This window comes from Pongo abelii, chromosome 9 (assembly GCF_028885655.2).
Source record: "Pongo abelii isolate AG06213 chromosome 9, NHGRI_mPonAbe1-v2.0_pri, whole genome shotgun sequence".
Lineage (NCBI taxonomy): Eukaryota > Metazoa > Chordata > Mammalia > Primates > Hominidae > Pongo > Pongo abelii.
The window spans coordinates 131,785,164-131,800,497 of NC_071994.2; the positions used below are offsets into that span (position 1 = coordinate 131,785,164).

General features: G+C 43.6%; 1 protein-coding gene across 3 annotated transcripts in view; it reads right to left on the reverse strand.

Moving 5' to 3' along the window:
* ETS1 (ETS proto-oncogene 1, transcription factor) overlaps positions 1-15,334 on the reverse strand; it is a 129,154-nt gene that overhangs the window by 50,090 nt on the left and 63,730 nt on the right. The window contains exon 1 of one of the 3 annotated variants that reach the window (XM_024255353.3): positions 13,835-14,310. The exons of 1 other annotated variant lie outside the window; for it this stretch is intronic. In XM_024255353.3, coding sequence (XP_024111121.1) covers positions 13,835-13,916 — 82 coding nt within the window. In that variant the 5' untranslated portion in view covers positions 13,917-14,310. Of the gene's footprint in view, positions 1-13,834; positions 14,311-15,334 lie in introns of those variants that run through there. One more of the 3 variants, XM_024255354.3, reaches the window with a different exon arrangement.

The following is a 15,334-nucleotide window of genomic DNA, read 5'->3' on the forward strand; positions in this document are numbered from 1 at the left end:
ATAACTCAAGCCCTAACTCACGTTTGGTAAGAAAGCGTGAGAGGCATTTGAAAATAATTGAACTGGCCACAGGGACGGCTCTGGCCCACTTGGTTATAGAGGTGTCAAGTGGAAAATTTTCTGTAACCAGGTTAACAGTAACCACAGTTCTAACAACCGCTGAAGTAATAACAGTGACAGCAGCAATGAACTTTTGTACAGAATTTAGTGACCTACAAGATAATGGTTTACTGAGCTCCTGTGGCAACGAAAAAGTATAAAAGTTTTCACAGGAATTATCTCTAATCCTAACAGCCCTGAAAGCTCTTTATTATTATCTCCTTTGTAAGGATCAGAAAAGAAAGGTTTACAGAAGTTAAATAATCTGTCTAAGGAAAAATTAGTAAAGATCAAGCCTGAATTCAAACCCAGGGCTGTCTTACCTCAAAACTCTGCTCTTTCAAGACATGGTGCTGCCTCCAGTGAGGAATATTATTATAACCAACGTAATGAAAGGGAGGCTGTGTGATTCAGGGACTCAATTACTTACTATCAAGCACCCTAAATGTAAATGCCTCTCCTTTGTCTTAGAAGGCTTAGGTACCCAAAGAGAAATAGAGTTTATCTAAATTCTGTGTTGTAAGATCATGGTAAAAAGCCTGTGGCATAAATAAATCCACCTGACAGATATAAGAACCAAGAACCAATTACTAAATAAGGCGAATTTCATTTAGGCTCCTCTAGAACAGGAATTTAGAGAAGATTCGTAAAGAGATTTGTGACTAGCTCGTGTAGGCGGAGCCTAGTGTGTATTCTGCACCAGCTTTTGGAAATTCAAGTATTACTTCCTTAGAACTTGTTTGCCCATAAAAACACTGAAAATATTTTCTTACAAACCAAGGCAGTTGGGGGCAACTGAAGACTTGCATCATCTTTGCTCATCACTCTCTGCCTGCACCATGCCACTAGGCGGACATTTTGATCAAAGCCAGGAGAAACCAGCAGCAAGTCACCCAGGGCCCAATCTCATTAAAAAAAACTAAATCGCTGTTTGGTTCACCCAGCACCCCAGATCCTTTGGAGACTTTGCAGTCAGCCTGAAATTTCAAAGTTCTTTCATCAGATCATCCATTACAGAAGAGGATGGGTGGAAGGCATGGAAAAGCCACAAAGCTCCCTGCAAGACTGACCTTCAGAAATCCAGAAATAGATTCTTTATTTTTAAAAATCTCCAATTGAATCAGAGGTTAACATCATGTCCACCGTAGAGATGCTGATTCATTCTGTGTGTGTGTTTACTTTTCTACAAACATCCCTCTTGCATCAAGCAGCTTCAAGCCCTAGGCTTGTGCCTCTGAACATCCCCTCCCTGGAGAATTCTCAAGCTGGGGTGGAGCTCTCACTTCATTCCTCAATTGTCCAATCTGGAAAGTGGGGGCCAAAGCACCAATTCTGTACACAAGTTTAGTAAATTTGGCTAGCCACCTTTCATGTGTCTACTTTGGATTTGAAAATGCACCATGGAAATCACGTGAATTTTTTTTTTTTAACTTTCCCGCTACTAACACACCCCACTGGTAGGTATGTATAAGTGAAATGAGTGCGTTCTCCCTACCCCTATAATGACAAGCCTGACAGAGAACACATCACACAGAAGAATGTGCCAAGAATCAAGACCTCTTAGAAGAATGTTAGAAAGTTTTCTCTCCAAATGGAGTCTGTCTAAGTAGGTAGGCCTTGGCAACTATAAAGGTCTAAGATCAAATTTATGACTTGAAAACTCTATGGCTTTGGGCAAATTATCTGAACTTAATTCTGGACTCAATTTCTTATCTACAAAATGGGAATTAAGGCATCAACCTCAAAGGATTGTTTAAAGAATGTGATTATGTATTTCTGTAAAGCATGTTGCAAAGTCTCTGACACATAGTAGGTACTCTGTAAATATTAGCTTCACTTCTCTCACTCCTCCAACTGAACTGCAGTTATGTAAAGAAAAGCAAGCATCTAGCAGTTTTGAAGAATGTTTGGTTTCCATTAGGAGGCAAGGGAGGTGTAAGATTGAACTCTTGATCTTATATGAAATCAAGGATGCATTTCCTGTACACACACACATGACTCACCCTTGGGGAGCTCATATGTATTTAGCATCCCCACTCCGTATCGTATCTCCCACTAATTTAATAACACTCCTTGAATCACCAAAGACTCCAGAGTACTGTCTAAATGTGAACTCATTAACGTTCCCACTCTCTCTCAAAGAAAGGCAGCTCACTCACTAGGAGCATCCTTCTTGGAGAAGAATACAAAGATAATGCAGACATGTGTCCATATCTGGTGGCTTAAAGTAAAGCCAGACTTGGGTATCCTGATTCTCACATCAGGCAACAGAAGGTAATAAGATGACCACCTATGCCACCCTGCCCAGTTAACAGCAGAAAAAATATTCAAACCAGGCAAAGCTAAGACCAAGGACCCCTTAGGCCTGACCCAAAACTATTGGTACAGGGAGGGCACCAAGCCATAGTGCTGAACCCCAATTTGAGGAGGAGATACACTTCGTGACCTCACTAGGATTTGCTTTACAAGATAAAATTTTCCTGGCAAGCATTGAAGTTAGTGCCCAGATTCAAAACAGCAAACTTAAAACTATTATCTTCACACTTGCTATAATCAGGTGTACCGCCCAACGTCCCATCCCTACCTCCTCTTCCCTAGTAATCCAGAGGTACTCAAGGTCACTAATGGCTACTTAAGGTTTACACCCACCCCCAAGGAAACACCAGCAACCAAAAGAATACTTCCCAGATGAAAAACCTGTCATTTGACCTTGGAATGCTCTGGCTCCCATAATGACCAAAATAAGGTCCGGCCAGAGGGGCTTACGTTTTTTGGTAAGGAACAACACATTGTTTTAGAGAGATAATCTGATACAACTCTGCTAAGCTCTGAGTGTCTATGCATGGTGCCAAAGCAAACACCCTATGTCCCAAATGGAAACTAGCAGGGTGAAAAAATTGTTCATCTAAGACGACATTAATCTCTGTATGCCTCCTTGGTACAGTCCTTTTCCATAACATGCAGCTTAAGATTCAAAGATTTTTTCATTGTGTTTTGTTTTTCCTGAAGCATTCATCCAGCTACCTGAAGCTCTCACTGATTAAAATAGACCTCCTTTACTAAAAGGGGTAAACTGAGGCACAGAAGAACAAAGCAATGTGCCTTATAGTTCAGAATAGGTGAACAAAAATTGGATATCTATTATTTTCAAATCTCTTTAGATTAAAAGAAAAAAAAATGTATTTCTCAAAGTCCAAAGTCAACCTTCTCCAAAGGGAAACTGCATGTCTGTCTAGTAACCTATGAGATCATTCACACTTTTTTTCCTTGAGAAGGAACTAACTTGCCAGCCTACCAACAATTTTGCCAGTGCCTTGGCATCAGGCATATCTGCACAACCTTTCCAGAGCCTATGTCACAGTGATCTGTTCAAGCTGCTCAAAGCTCAGTAATCATAGTAATCTGTGCATAGTGACCAGTGCTACCTGCTCAAAGCCCAATAATCAGCCAGCTATGTGGGACTTGTTATAGATGCATAAAATATGTGGGTGAAATCTACCTCCACCAAAAGAGAAAAGAATGCCTTGTTGACATTCAAGCTAACGTTTATTAATAACATCATTATTATATTTAAGTGAATGTACTAGACACTCATCAAATCAAATAAATGTTTAAAATGCATGTGGCTGAACTCAAATGTCAGGGGATTTGGAGAAACTGACTGGAGCTTCATGTTCTAACTCTCTGCTTATTTGCCCTGGAACCTTGGGAGGGTAACTTGGCATCGGTGCACTGCACTTTCCTTATTTGTAAAATATTGGTAACTCTAAGGATTACCATGAGCTCAAATGTGGTGAAGTCACATGGCAAACTGTAAAATGCTACCAGATATAGCCAAGTATTAAGATGAACTAGCAAACAATATGCACAAACGGACCTTAGTATTTCCCCCAAATTCCACAAACACCCAAATATTTCTGAGAATTCTGAAAACAACAGACATGGAATTTTCAAGTTAGCTACAGCTGGGTTTGAATCTAAACTCCTCCACTCAGCAGCTCTGCAACCTTGGGCAAGTCGTTTAATCTCAGTCTCTTCATCTATGAAATGGCAATAATAATGCTTCACTATTGGGGCAAAATAATGAGGATATTGGCACAAAGTTCGCGCTCAATAACTATTAGAAAATAAACAGAACACGAGGAAAAAAGAAAAGATGGGTGGAGATGAGAAGTGCTTACACAAGCACCAGTAGATAAACTCTACGCTGTCATCAATGATCGTTTTCCTTGTTTTTCCCCCAAAAACTGGCATGCTGAACTTAGGTCCCTGCTTTGGAAAGAGAAGGGTAACTGTGACAGACCTTTCTCAAAATGTAGAAATAACATCAATCAGATGAGACTTCAGATAACACCCATGTGCGGGCACCACTCTTCCACCGCCACCACAGCCCAGTGCACATTTGTAGCTTCCGGGGTGGCTGGGGAAGCCGAGGCAGGTGGTTTCTTGTCCGCCTCCAACTCTGCCAAGCAGCCTGTGTCCAGTGAAGGGTCAGCCGGTGGCCGCCCATACACCATTCTGTGGGCACCCAAAGCACGCAGGCCTGGCCCTTCCCTCTGTGCAAACAGCAGGCCGGGGCCCTGACTCACTGGGCCTGTCAGGAAGAGGCGCTGCCGTGGCTAACAGCAGAATGCATTCTCCAGGCAGGAGGGACTGTCTCTGACCAGAACAGCCTATCAAGAAGAGACAGATTGGATGAAATAAGCTCATTACTCAGCCCAGACACTCGGCCTGCGGAAGCAGCTGGACTAGCTGCTTCACCTACTGAACCCTTGACTTACATCTCCCTCCTCCAGGTGAGAACCTGCACTGGAGCTGCCTTCCGCTGCAACTGCAGCAACGGCTCACGGAAAAGGGAAGCTGAAAGGAAGACCATGAGGAAGGCATGACTCTTGATTCAGTGGTACCCAAGACAACATGCCTCCATTTCCCCAATGGTGAGCTAGGCTGGCAACAATTTCTAACCTCTCTCTTTCTGTGTGGACATAGCCCTTTACCAAAGCACCCAAAATTCCTCAATGATTAAGTTGTTATTAACAGAATTTGGGGATTAGGACGCAAATCCCCATGTTGCCTACCTCTTGAATGGCAGTCTACACTCTCTCCAAGCCTTGGCTGTTTTAAATGTTACCTAAAGTCATAAGATGTCACTGTTAGGAGAAATCTGACAGGTCATCATTCCAATGAATTTATTTGACTGATGAAGAAAATGAGGTGCATAAAAATGCAATGACTTGCCTAAGGTCACACAGACAGACACTGATGCAGAGCTGTGGCTTGAGACCAACACTCCCGACTCTCCAGCCCACATTCTCCCCACAGAGTGGACACTGTTTATTTCATACACAATATTTATTCCTACTGGTAAGGAACAAATATGGTAAGGTCTTCCTTATCATCTGTGAATCTTCATTGCATTCTGTGCATTTATTTCGTGTCTTAATGATGTCAGACAGCCGATGCATAAGGTATGGAATTAACTTAAATTTTTGGCAAAAGATATCAAAGAGGAGAAATGTGTAGGTACTAGAAGTATAAAAGTCAGTTACATGGAAACTCTTTCACTGAAAATTTCCTGTGATAAATTTCCTACAGGGTATTTCAAAATCAGACCTGGGCAGGGGCAGTGGCTCATGCCCGTAATCCCAACATTTTAGGAGGCCAAGGTGGAAAGATTGTTTGAAGCCAGAAGTTTAAGACCAGCCCGGGCAACATAGCGAACCTCATTTCTACAAAAAATAAAAAGGAAATCAGACTCAACGACACATTTTTATTCTGAACATGAATGATACTAATGCATCACACAACTCTAAACGCATCACACAACTCTAATTGCACACAAAAAAAGTAATTAATTGAGAACAGGTATAATACCTGGCACATAGTGGGAGACCCCAGACACTTCAAAAAACCCGTATCTACAAACACTCACTAGGCTTAGAAGATTCCTGTGCCTGACCGAGGTTATTTTCCATTTGTACCTTGAAAATATGTACCTGATCGATTTTGTCATCTTCTCTGAGGTTTAACGCTTATTCTGATAAACTGATACAGAGGTTTTAACAACAGTATGAGTGGGAGGGAAAGTAACCAAAAAAAAAAAAAAGTTACCTATCTCACAAGCTTACTCAATAACTCTGCTCTGCCCTTAAATATCCCTACTTTCAAAGGCAAAATTCATCCTGAGGTTCAAAACGCTCTTTGGGTCCTGGCCTCCTACTTCCTTCCTTCATCCCTTTCTACAAGTAAGTTTTTTTCCTTCATGTTTATCTAAGCATCTCTTTCATTCCAAACTTGCAGCATTCTTCCCACGCTGCTCTCTATATGGAAAATAATCCTTTCCCTGTTCTTACACCTCCTTCAAATGCTTCAGAAGTGCCCCTGTTTCCCATGAAGCTGACCTATGAAACTAACTTAACACTGTTGCAAGAGAGAGCTTCACAGACACAGAAAATACAAACAATCATTGATCCACACATATTTTCTTAAATGTAAACACTGGTCCTCCTGCATTTGTTGCCATGGAAGCACCTGGAACCCAGGGAAGACTTCTGAGTTCTCCTGACCACCCATCCACCCATGAGGTATTTAAAGTATTCAGAAATGACCACAGGCAAGGAGTAGAAACAACAGACCCAAAACTGCCCATGGGGACACCTGAACCTGGAATTCCTAACCAGGTGTAATGCTTGGCCCAGACGGAAGCTTTTCCAAAAATCTATGTAATATCACTTAAATTCATTCATCTTTAGTTTTACAATTTCCTTTCATTCATTCTTTCATACTTTCTTACTCTTTTCCTGTCCTCATTCTTATTCTTGTCTTTTTTTAATTCAAAAAGAATTTTGCAATTGAATTCACCATTCCTTTCCTCCCCTTCTAAAGAATTGAGGGCTTGTTTTTTATTTTTGCTTTTGTTTTTGTCCACTTTAATGGTACAAAAAGAAAACACAACATTTGTTTTTGCCCCTTTTTAGCCCAAAGTGAAATTTCTCATCTTCGATAAACATTTAAACAAAACAAAACAAAAATTGCAATTGTCTTCACTTGTGTAATGAAGACACATCCCTCTACTTCAAAGTTCATTTTATCTCTCTGTCACACACACACACACACACGCGTGCGCACTACATGCAAAGTTTACAGCTTCTCCACAGAACCTTGCAAAGCAAAAATCAATGGCTTATCACAGCTACCCAAAGCTACTAAGAGGTTTCAAATGCTTGAAGTGAACTAGTCTGAGGTTGATTTTGGTTTCTCAGATGCTGAGAAACAAATTTAAAATATAACTCATGTTTGGGGGAAAACCATACTAAACTTAAAGGGCTTCAAACTCTTAATCGTGCCTTATTAGCTTACTTAGATGGTCTAAACCCTGAAACTGGCAATTGAGAGAAGATATTCTAGAAAGTACGATAGACCAAATTTAGTGTCTAACTCTGGTGACCCTCATCTGTGGGGAGAGCCCCAGTTAATGTCTGTCATTCTGATGCAATTATTAATAGTGCCCCTTTACACTCTCAAAGGTATCCCAGTTTGGGTGGTAAATTATACGATTTCCCTATCTCTACACCATTATGATCTGAAGTCCAACAGCCTTAAAATTTCTAATACTGCTTTGGGTCTAAAAGCACTATCTGGGTCAATATTTCACAACTCTTAGAGACAGTACTAAATGCTACAAGAAAGGACAATTGAGAAAAGTGGAAGGGGCAGTAATAAGCCACATTTGACGGGTCAAGTGACAGGCTTGCACCCAAGCAGTAGACACTGGAAAGCACCTGGGAAATATGACAGCGTTGGCCAAGTGATCAATAAAATATTTACGGCTTGAATAGCAATATTTTGAGCGTGTCGGTAAGCATGGCTCTCTGCCAATGAAACCAGACCTACCACAATCCACCCTGCAGACCTGTATCTTTCTGTATCTGCATGGAGATTATAAATTACACAATCAGAAGGAAAAGGGGATGCAGATAGGCGAAGGCTTCAGAAAAGCAGCCAAGTAGAAACAGCCTGTTTATGCAATTTGGAAAACATCCACTGAAGTTTTGAAAAAGATATCATCAACCCAACGGAAAAAAAAAAAAAAGCAGAAAGTAGCTACAGACATGACAAGTAAAAATGATAGATTTGGGAATAGCCTTGACATTCCTAACCCTGAGTTAAGAACAGCTTAACAGCTGTGAGCGAAGGGTAGACCTACAACACTGCAAACATAGAGGCAAATGCTATCAGAGGTTCCTTGTGAGCAGGAAAATGGAGCCAAGGTTTTCGTTAAGGAGCAGCTAAATAAAAACACGGAGATGATGTTGTTCATATACAAATTCCTCTCTGCGGTGACAGTGTGGGCCCAAGCATACTAACTCTTCGGGAAAATGCTCCCCATGATGCAGTAATAAAGAAACCAACACCCTAACCTTAGACAAGTGGCAGGGAGTGTGCCTGTGTGTGAGCCATGGGCTGCGACAGCTGGCAGGTCTACAGGTAGACACCTGGGGCTGTCCTTCCTCCCTTGTGCCAGGACAACTCCAGACCATGTGCCCTGACACATGGAATGGACTTTTTTAAAAAACTAAACTTTAGGGGAAAAAACAAAATCTATATGAGGCACAGGCAGCAAATGCAACTCAACTATCTATGGCCCCTCTGCAAGCAGGAAAATTAAATTTTAACTGCCTTAAGAAAATGAACTAGTTTGCCAAGCTATGTCTCATCATCCTGATTATGAGAGATTCAATGCACAGCAACATCAGTGATGAAGGGGATGAAATGGGCAGAATCTGGAGGCTCAGCGAAGGGCTGACCTTGGAGGTGAACATAATCACCTTCCCACCTGTGAGGGAGCCAAGGCCATCTGGAAGATGTTGCAAAAACAAGAATCTTGGTTCTCTGCCTTTCATTCTGAGGTAAGCATTGCTAGAACTTTTAAGCATCTTTCTAAAGCAACACATCTGGACTGCCAGGCCTGGGGACAGCCCACAGGATGGACCCTTTCCCCAAGCCGTACAAAGCACTGGGCTAACAATGAGGCCACCTGATTCAGCTCAGGGGGGTCTTGCAGAGATAGCAAGGAGCCACTGTACCTCCTGAACCCCCAAAGCACTGACCAGCATTGCCTTCTCACCTGCCTGTGTTCTAATTTCCAGAGTATTTGAGAATAACTCAAAATTTTAGGTATAAAATGCCTACAACATCTATCAGTTTCTAAATTTCTAGAGTGTAGCCTTAGGCCAAGTATGCAACTCTCAGAAACTCATTTTCCTCATCTGAAAAATGGAGAAAATAATACTTCCACCACACCTCAGAGTAAGTGTGAAGCATAAAAGTGCTCTTTTATCTGACTGTGCCCAGCACACAATGCAGGCTCGATGTGTGCTTCAGAAATATCCCAACAACTTTTGAATGACAAGAACCTACCACCTTCAATGCAAGCTCATGGAATTCCACCACAGCCATGGATTATTCATTACACAAACCAGAGAGACATCTGTAATTACACTGTCACTGTAACCATTGTAGAGTTATCCGCTGTATTCTGAAACAGGGAGATTCTCCTGAAAAATCCTGACCTACACTAACCAGCTCTCAGTTTTGCAGAGATTTGATGGAGCCCAGAGTGACCTGGGCTCTGGGAGGTTGACCACGGGCTGGTTTGTCTCCTGGAGGGAGGCGATGCTCCTACAGGGTGGTCTGGCCTCTTTAAGAGGAAAAAAAAAGTTACACAGACAAAAAAACAGCAACACAAACCAACCAAAAATGCCAGGAATGCAAGCTCTGCCAACCAAATAAATAAATAAAATAGGAGATGCTTTATAATAACTGGACATGATGCATTTCTCAGCCCTGCATAATTGAAAACTTGACTTTTCCATCAACCCTGCAAATGTTCCTCTTCCCTCTAGACTTGGTAGCCTTCCTGCTCTGAGGTAACAACGACAATCTCCATCACCCAGAGTAACTGGCAACCCCCTGTGCCTCCAACAGTGAGAGCTGGACTTCAAGACATTCTCTGAAAGTTACCTCTCACTATTTGCTCCCTGGAGAACAGAATGAAGTTTCACGGGCATGAGAGCTCAGCTAAGCAGGTGAAAAGGTCCTCCTTAACTTTACTCTTCTTTCCCTCTAAAATAATAGATTATCAGGAGGTACAGAACACAGCCACCTTATCTTCTAACAAATATTCAAGGGCCTCTGAAAATTCTACACTGATCAGGATCATTTTTTGTTGACTTGCTTTGTAGTTAACTGCTAAATAGTATTTATTATGGATCAGGCACTGTTTTAAGATTTTGCACATATTCATAGATTTCATCCTGATATTCATCCTATGAAGTAGAATGATTACACTCATTTTATAGATGCAGAAGCTGGAGCACAGAGATTAAGTCATTTGTCCAAAGTCACACAGCTGCTAAGTGGCCGAGCTGAGATTCAAATCCAGACAGGCTGGCTCCAGAGTCTCTGCTCTGAACCATAGAGCTCTTTAGTCTCTAATGGAGTATGGTCGGCGGGGATCTGGGAGCACAGGGAGCAAGTGATCTAATAGACTGGGCAGCTCTGCCCTTCTTTCTTGTCTACACTGATGAAGAAACAAAGACTGACCAAGCTGAGCAAGGACAAAGCTTCTTCCTATCTCTAAGTACAATGCATGTTCCCGATGGATGTTCACCCTCTGCTGAGGGCGGGTGGGGCGAGACACTGATCTTTTTATTCTTATAAAACGTAAGTATCCAGGATTAGAGCTCCTGCTCTCATCTGGACATTAAGCTCACCTCACCAAGAAGGTAGAGCAGAGTGTTGAAGGAAAGGAAAAATTAAGTGGCTTGGGAATGTGTTGGCTTTGGCACCTGGCCCCTTCACAGCAGGCTCCACCAGGAGAGAACCAGGAGTGAACCCAATGGCTATGTTTGTTTTTAAGCTATTTAAGATCCTTGCAATCACACTGTTGCAATCAAATAGCATATCCCACCTTACTCTTACACTTGCAAGGAAAAGTCAATTCTAGTGTTATTTCAGAGTATATGTTAATTTAGTACTTAACGCTGTCAAACTCCTGTGAAGTCTCAAAATAGAATAAAGGTGCATAAAGGTTCTTGGTCAGGTCCTAGCCAGGAAGACAAATAATCCAGGTCTTGCGGCTCCTGTTTGGACACCCCACTTCCTTACTGCCTCTCTTTGGCACTCATGAATTTGGGAGGGGGTGGGGAGAAAATTCTGGTTTAATCATTTAAGCCAGATAAGATCCCACACTAGCTGTCTCCACACATAAGAAACTAAGCAACCCAAAGAAATCATTCTGACAAATATTTAAGTCACAGCTGCGGATAAAAAGCTATGCTGTGAGAAGTTAAACTTTAAACACATGTCCTATATGGTCTGATGGGCAAGGCAAATCCGCACTTAGCCAATGTCTTGTCCTTCCACTAACAAAAGCAGACAGCCCTGGCCAGAAACACTGTTTCTCCCATCCTTGCTTTGCACCTGCAAGTTAAGTCTCAGTTGAGGTTTCTTTGCTGAGCTTTTGGAAGGTATCTTGCAACATTACTCAAGGCAATATACATTGCAAAGTTAGAAACAGGAATTGATTGTACTTCGCCACTGGCTCACTACATATTTTTATGTCAATTATTTACCTTTTCTGTGACTCTATTTTCCTCTCTGAGGTATGGGTATAATGTTCACATATAAGCAACTAAAGTCCAGAAAAAAAAAAAAAAAAGTTGATTATAGTCTATATATTTTTTCCAGTTTTTGTCTTTATTTTTTCCAAGATAATAAATAATGGTGCTAGAAATCAAACCTCTTTACAATGAATGGCAGAAGACCGCCCAATTTCTTTGGCCAGTTGAAATTTTGTTGTATCGAAGTTCACATACAAAAGATGACCAATGGCTTGGAAATCTTTTTTGAAAAAGAAAGCCATTGCAAATATGCTTATTATAATGGACAGTAGCGTTAGGCCTTATTGTCCCCATTTTACAGAAGAGAAAGCTAAAGAAAGTTACTTGCCCAGAGTTTATTTTTAATCAGTAACCGAAATGACGGCACCATATACATTGTCTCTAATATTTAATATTAAATTACCAAAAAGATTGCCTCAGCTGTTCACCGTGATCTGAAACACGTGTTGCCAGCGCTCTTTTTCATTCCCAGGATGAAAGATCCCTTGTAGGTATGTGGACTGACATATCGACACGATATTTCCCAGATGACCAAATCTGTCTCTTCCCCCATAAACACCCATAACAACACATAGAAACAAGCCGTTCTTAAGGAAAGGACCTATTAGTTGAGTTTATATGTTTGTTGTGAACTATCTTTTCACTTCTATATATGGTTTCAATCAACTGACAAACAGAACTCATTCCAGCTCCCTCGAACCCCCAAACCCAGTCATCATAGAAACAGCACTCCTGAATTGTAGGCCCAAGTGCTTAAACGTCTCCATGGTTCCAGCTGCGCTCGCCGCATTGCTCCCACCACCATCATCCTTGCGAGGAGACACAATCTCAGCCTTCTGTGCACAGCAGCCCTGGAGCTGAATGTCAGGGGGCCCAGAGGGAGGGGACATGACCTACATGTCTTTATTAATATTTCTGAAGGACCTCAGAATGACAAAACATCAGTTTGGTTGTGCTGAAAGTTTAAGCAGAGTAAGAAAGGGTTAAACTAAGCAATAAATTATGGCGGAGGCAAAGAAGTGTTAACCACAGGGGGCAGCAACTAAACTTATTGATAATCAGATACAACAGAGTAGCCTGTTCTTGAAATTAATTATTTTCCAGGGTGCATTGCCTTCTCCCTAGATCTTTCTATATACTTTCACCTCCAAAATCACTCATCTCTAAGGATAGCTGGCAGTGCCTTATCCTAAAAGAAAGCATCTTTCCCTCTCAAACTACATTTGTTTCAGAAATTCTGTAAGGCCAGACTCTCGTAAGTTGCTTAGCACCAATATTTGTGTCAAAGACGAAAAAAAAAAAAATTACTTCCTATCCTTCTCTTCTTCAAATGCATATAAATGAAAGAGTTGGACAACACCATGTACCAAAGACACAAAGTCACATTTGGGTGTTGGATGCTTTCCTTCCAACGGACCTTTGGTACCAGAAGAAAAATTTATGGCAGATTAGAAACATGGGTAAAGTAAGTAACCTACATGAATAAGGTCGGACGTTTCTCAAAGTTAAGAGGATAATTTCAGTTCTCCTCCGGTCTCCTTACCCTCAACCCAGAAAAGAGGGGCAAGGCATATGACAGGGACGCTTGGGGAGGCAAGACCTTATTTGAAAATCTGCCTGAAGGCCAACCCGTTAGACTGCCCGGGGCCCTCCACCCAGCCTCAGTTCTATGGGGGACGTGGAGTGAGGGGATGATGTTCTCTGAGGCAGCGTCCATCTCCCCTCAACATTAAGGAATAAGGCCAGAGGGTTCTCGCTCATTTGGGAAAATAAAAAAAAGCAGGAATGGGGCGCTGGAAATTCTATAAGCTTTTCCCCACCACTCACAAAAACACAGCTGTGAAAATAAATACCACCCCCCAAACCAAGGGTCTAGGGCCACCAACAGTCCTCCTCCTCCTCCTCGTCCTCCTAATCCAGCTGCCAACAGCATCCCCCGCTCCTGAAGAAATGCACCGCCTAGAAGGGAACGGCGAAAGGGGGAAGAAGTCCAGCGGACCCCCGGCCTCTGGCCGAGAGCTTGGGTGGGGGCCTCGGCCGTCGCCACTCACCCGGGGAGGGGAAAAGCTCCAGATCGACTTTTTCCGTCTTGATGATGGTGAGAGTCGGCTTGAGATCGACGGCCGCCTTCATGGTGCCAGGAGTGGGGGACGTACGGGATGGTAGCAAGTTTGCAGTTACTGTTGTTTTTCTTTTTAATGAGGATTAGTAACAGGGGGAAGGGGACGGGGGAAATCCGACTTTCTTCCCAAAAATCTCAAATTCCCGCTGCCTTTCTTTCCCCCGCGCCCGGACGGTGCGCGCCCAGCACTCCAGGGGAAGTTGGCACTTTGCGGCGAAGTGAGCGCGCTCGGGTCCCAGCCTCGCCCGCGCCGCGCCCGCTCCTCCTGCCCGGCCCTCGCCCGCTCCCTCCTCTCCGCCGGCGGCTGCCTCGTTCGCTCTCGATCTCCCGGCCGCTCTCCCTCCCTCTCGCCCTCCCGCGCTCTCCCCTCCTCTTTAGGGCGTTTCTCGCGGCGCCGCGTCTCGGCCGCTGGGTCCGTGCGCCCCGGGCCCGGCGATGTCCGCTTGGGGGAGCGAGGGGCGGGGCGTCGGGGCAGGGCGGGGAGCCGGGGGCGGGGCCGAGCACCGCGGCCAATCTCCGCCCGCGGCCCAAAGCGAAAGGAAGGGCGGGCGAGCGCGGGGCCGGGCCGCGACCGCGGAGGAGCAGTGCGTGGAGCCCGGGGCCTCGGGGCCCAGGCAGGAGTGGGAAGGGCCGGGAGCGGGTGTGCAGGCTGGGTGCACAGGCCGCCTCCACCGTTTCGGGAAAGTCCGTCTGATTCTCCACGCATTCTTGAGGGCTTGGTCACCCGCTCTCGCCCCCTCCCAGTAGCAGCATAGTTTTCCAAGTGCGTGTACATCATTCATTCACAAAGACTGACACACAGGACGTGAGGCATGTGGATGAAGGCAAGCGTGCAGGCAGGCGCAGGGGATTCGTGAGCCCGTGTCCTCAAAGGGCTTTAGGAGTACTGGACTCCAGCCGGATCTTGAGTCAGGGCGTGTGTTTCTTCTGGAGGAGGCTTCAGTTTTTCAGAGCCCACCCATGTAATGCTCCTGCGTTGGCAGGAAAGTCCAGAACGGGACCCCAAACTAGAACCCAGCCATGAGCTTCCGTAAGCTTCCAATTTACCTCCAGCAGTGGTTGGGTTGAAGGGGAAGTTATGATTTATTTCTAATTATTCTGTTCCTCTAATTATGTCACCATTGGCCAAAGCTTTGTCTTTCCTTTCACAGACTCTCCTCTTTTAGATAAAACAACCCTCCCACGACCGCCACCAAAAAAGTGATGCAGAGGCTCTATGGTTTTGAATTTCTGGAGTACATCATTGGCAGCCATGACACAATCACAATGCACAGTTTCTGTTCCATTTGGGAACTCCCAACACTTGAGATAAAACAAAATGAACCCGAATAATTCATGGTTTGCCACTAATACACTGGTTGTAATAAATAGAGATAGTTTGTCCTAATTAACAAATCAACCAGTACATGTATATCTAAATACATAGCTA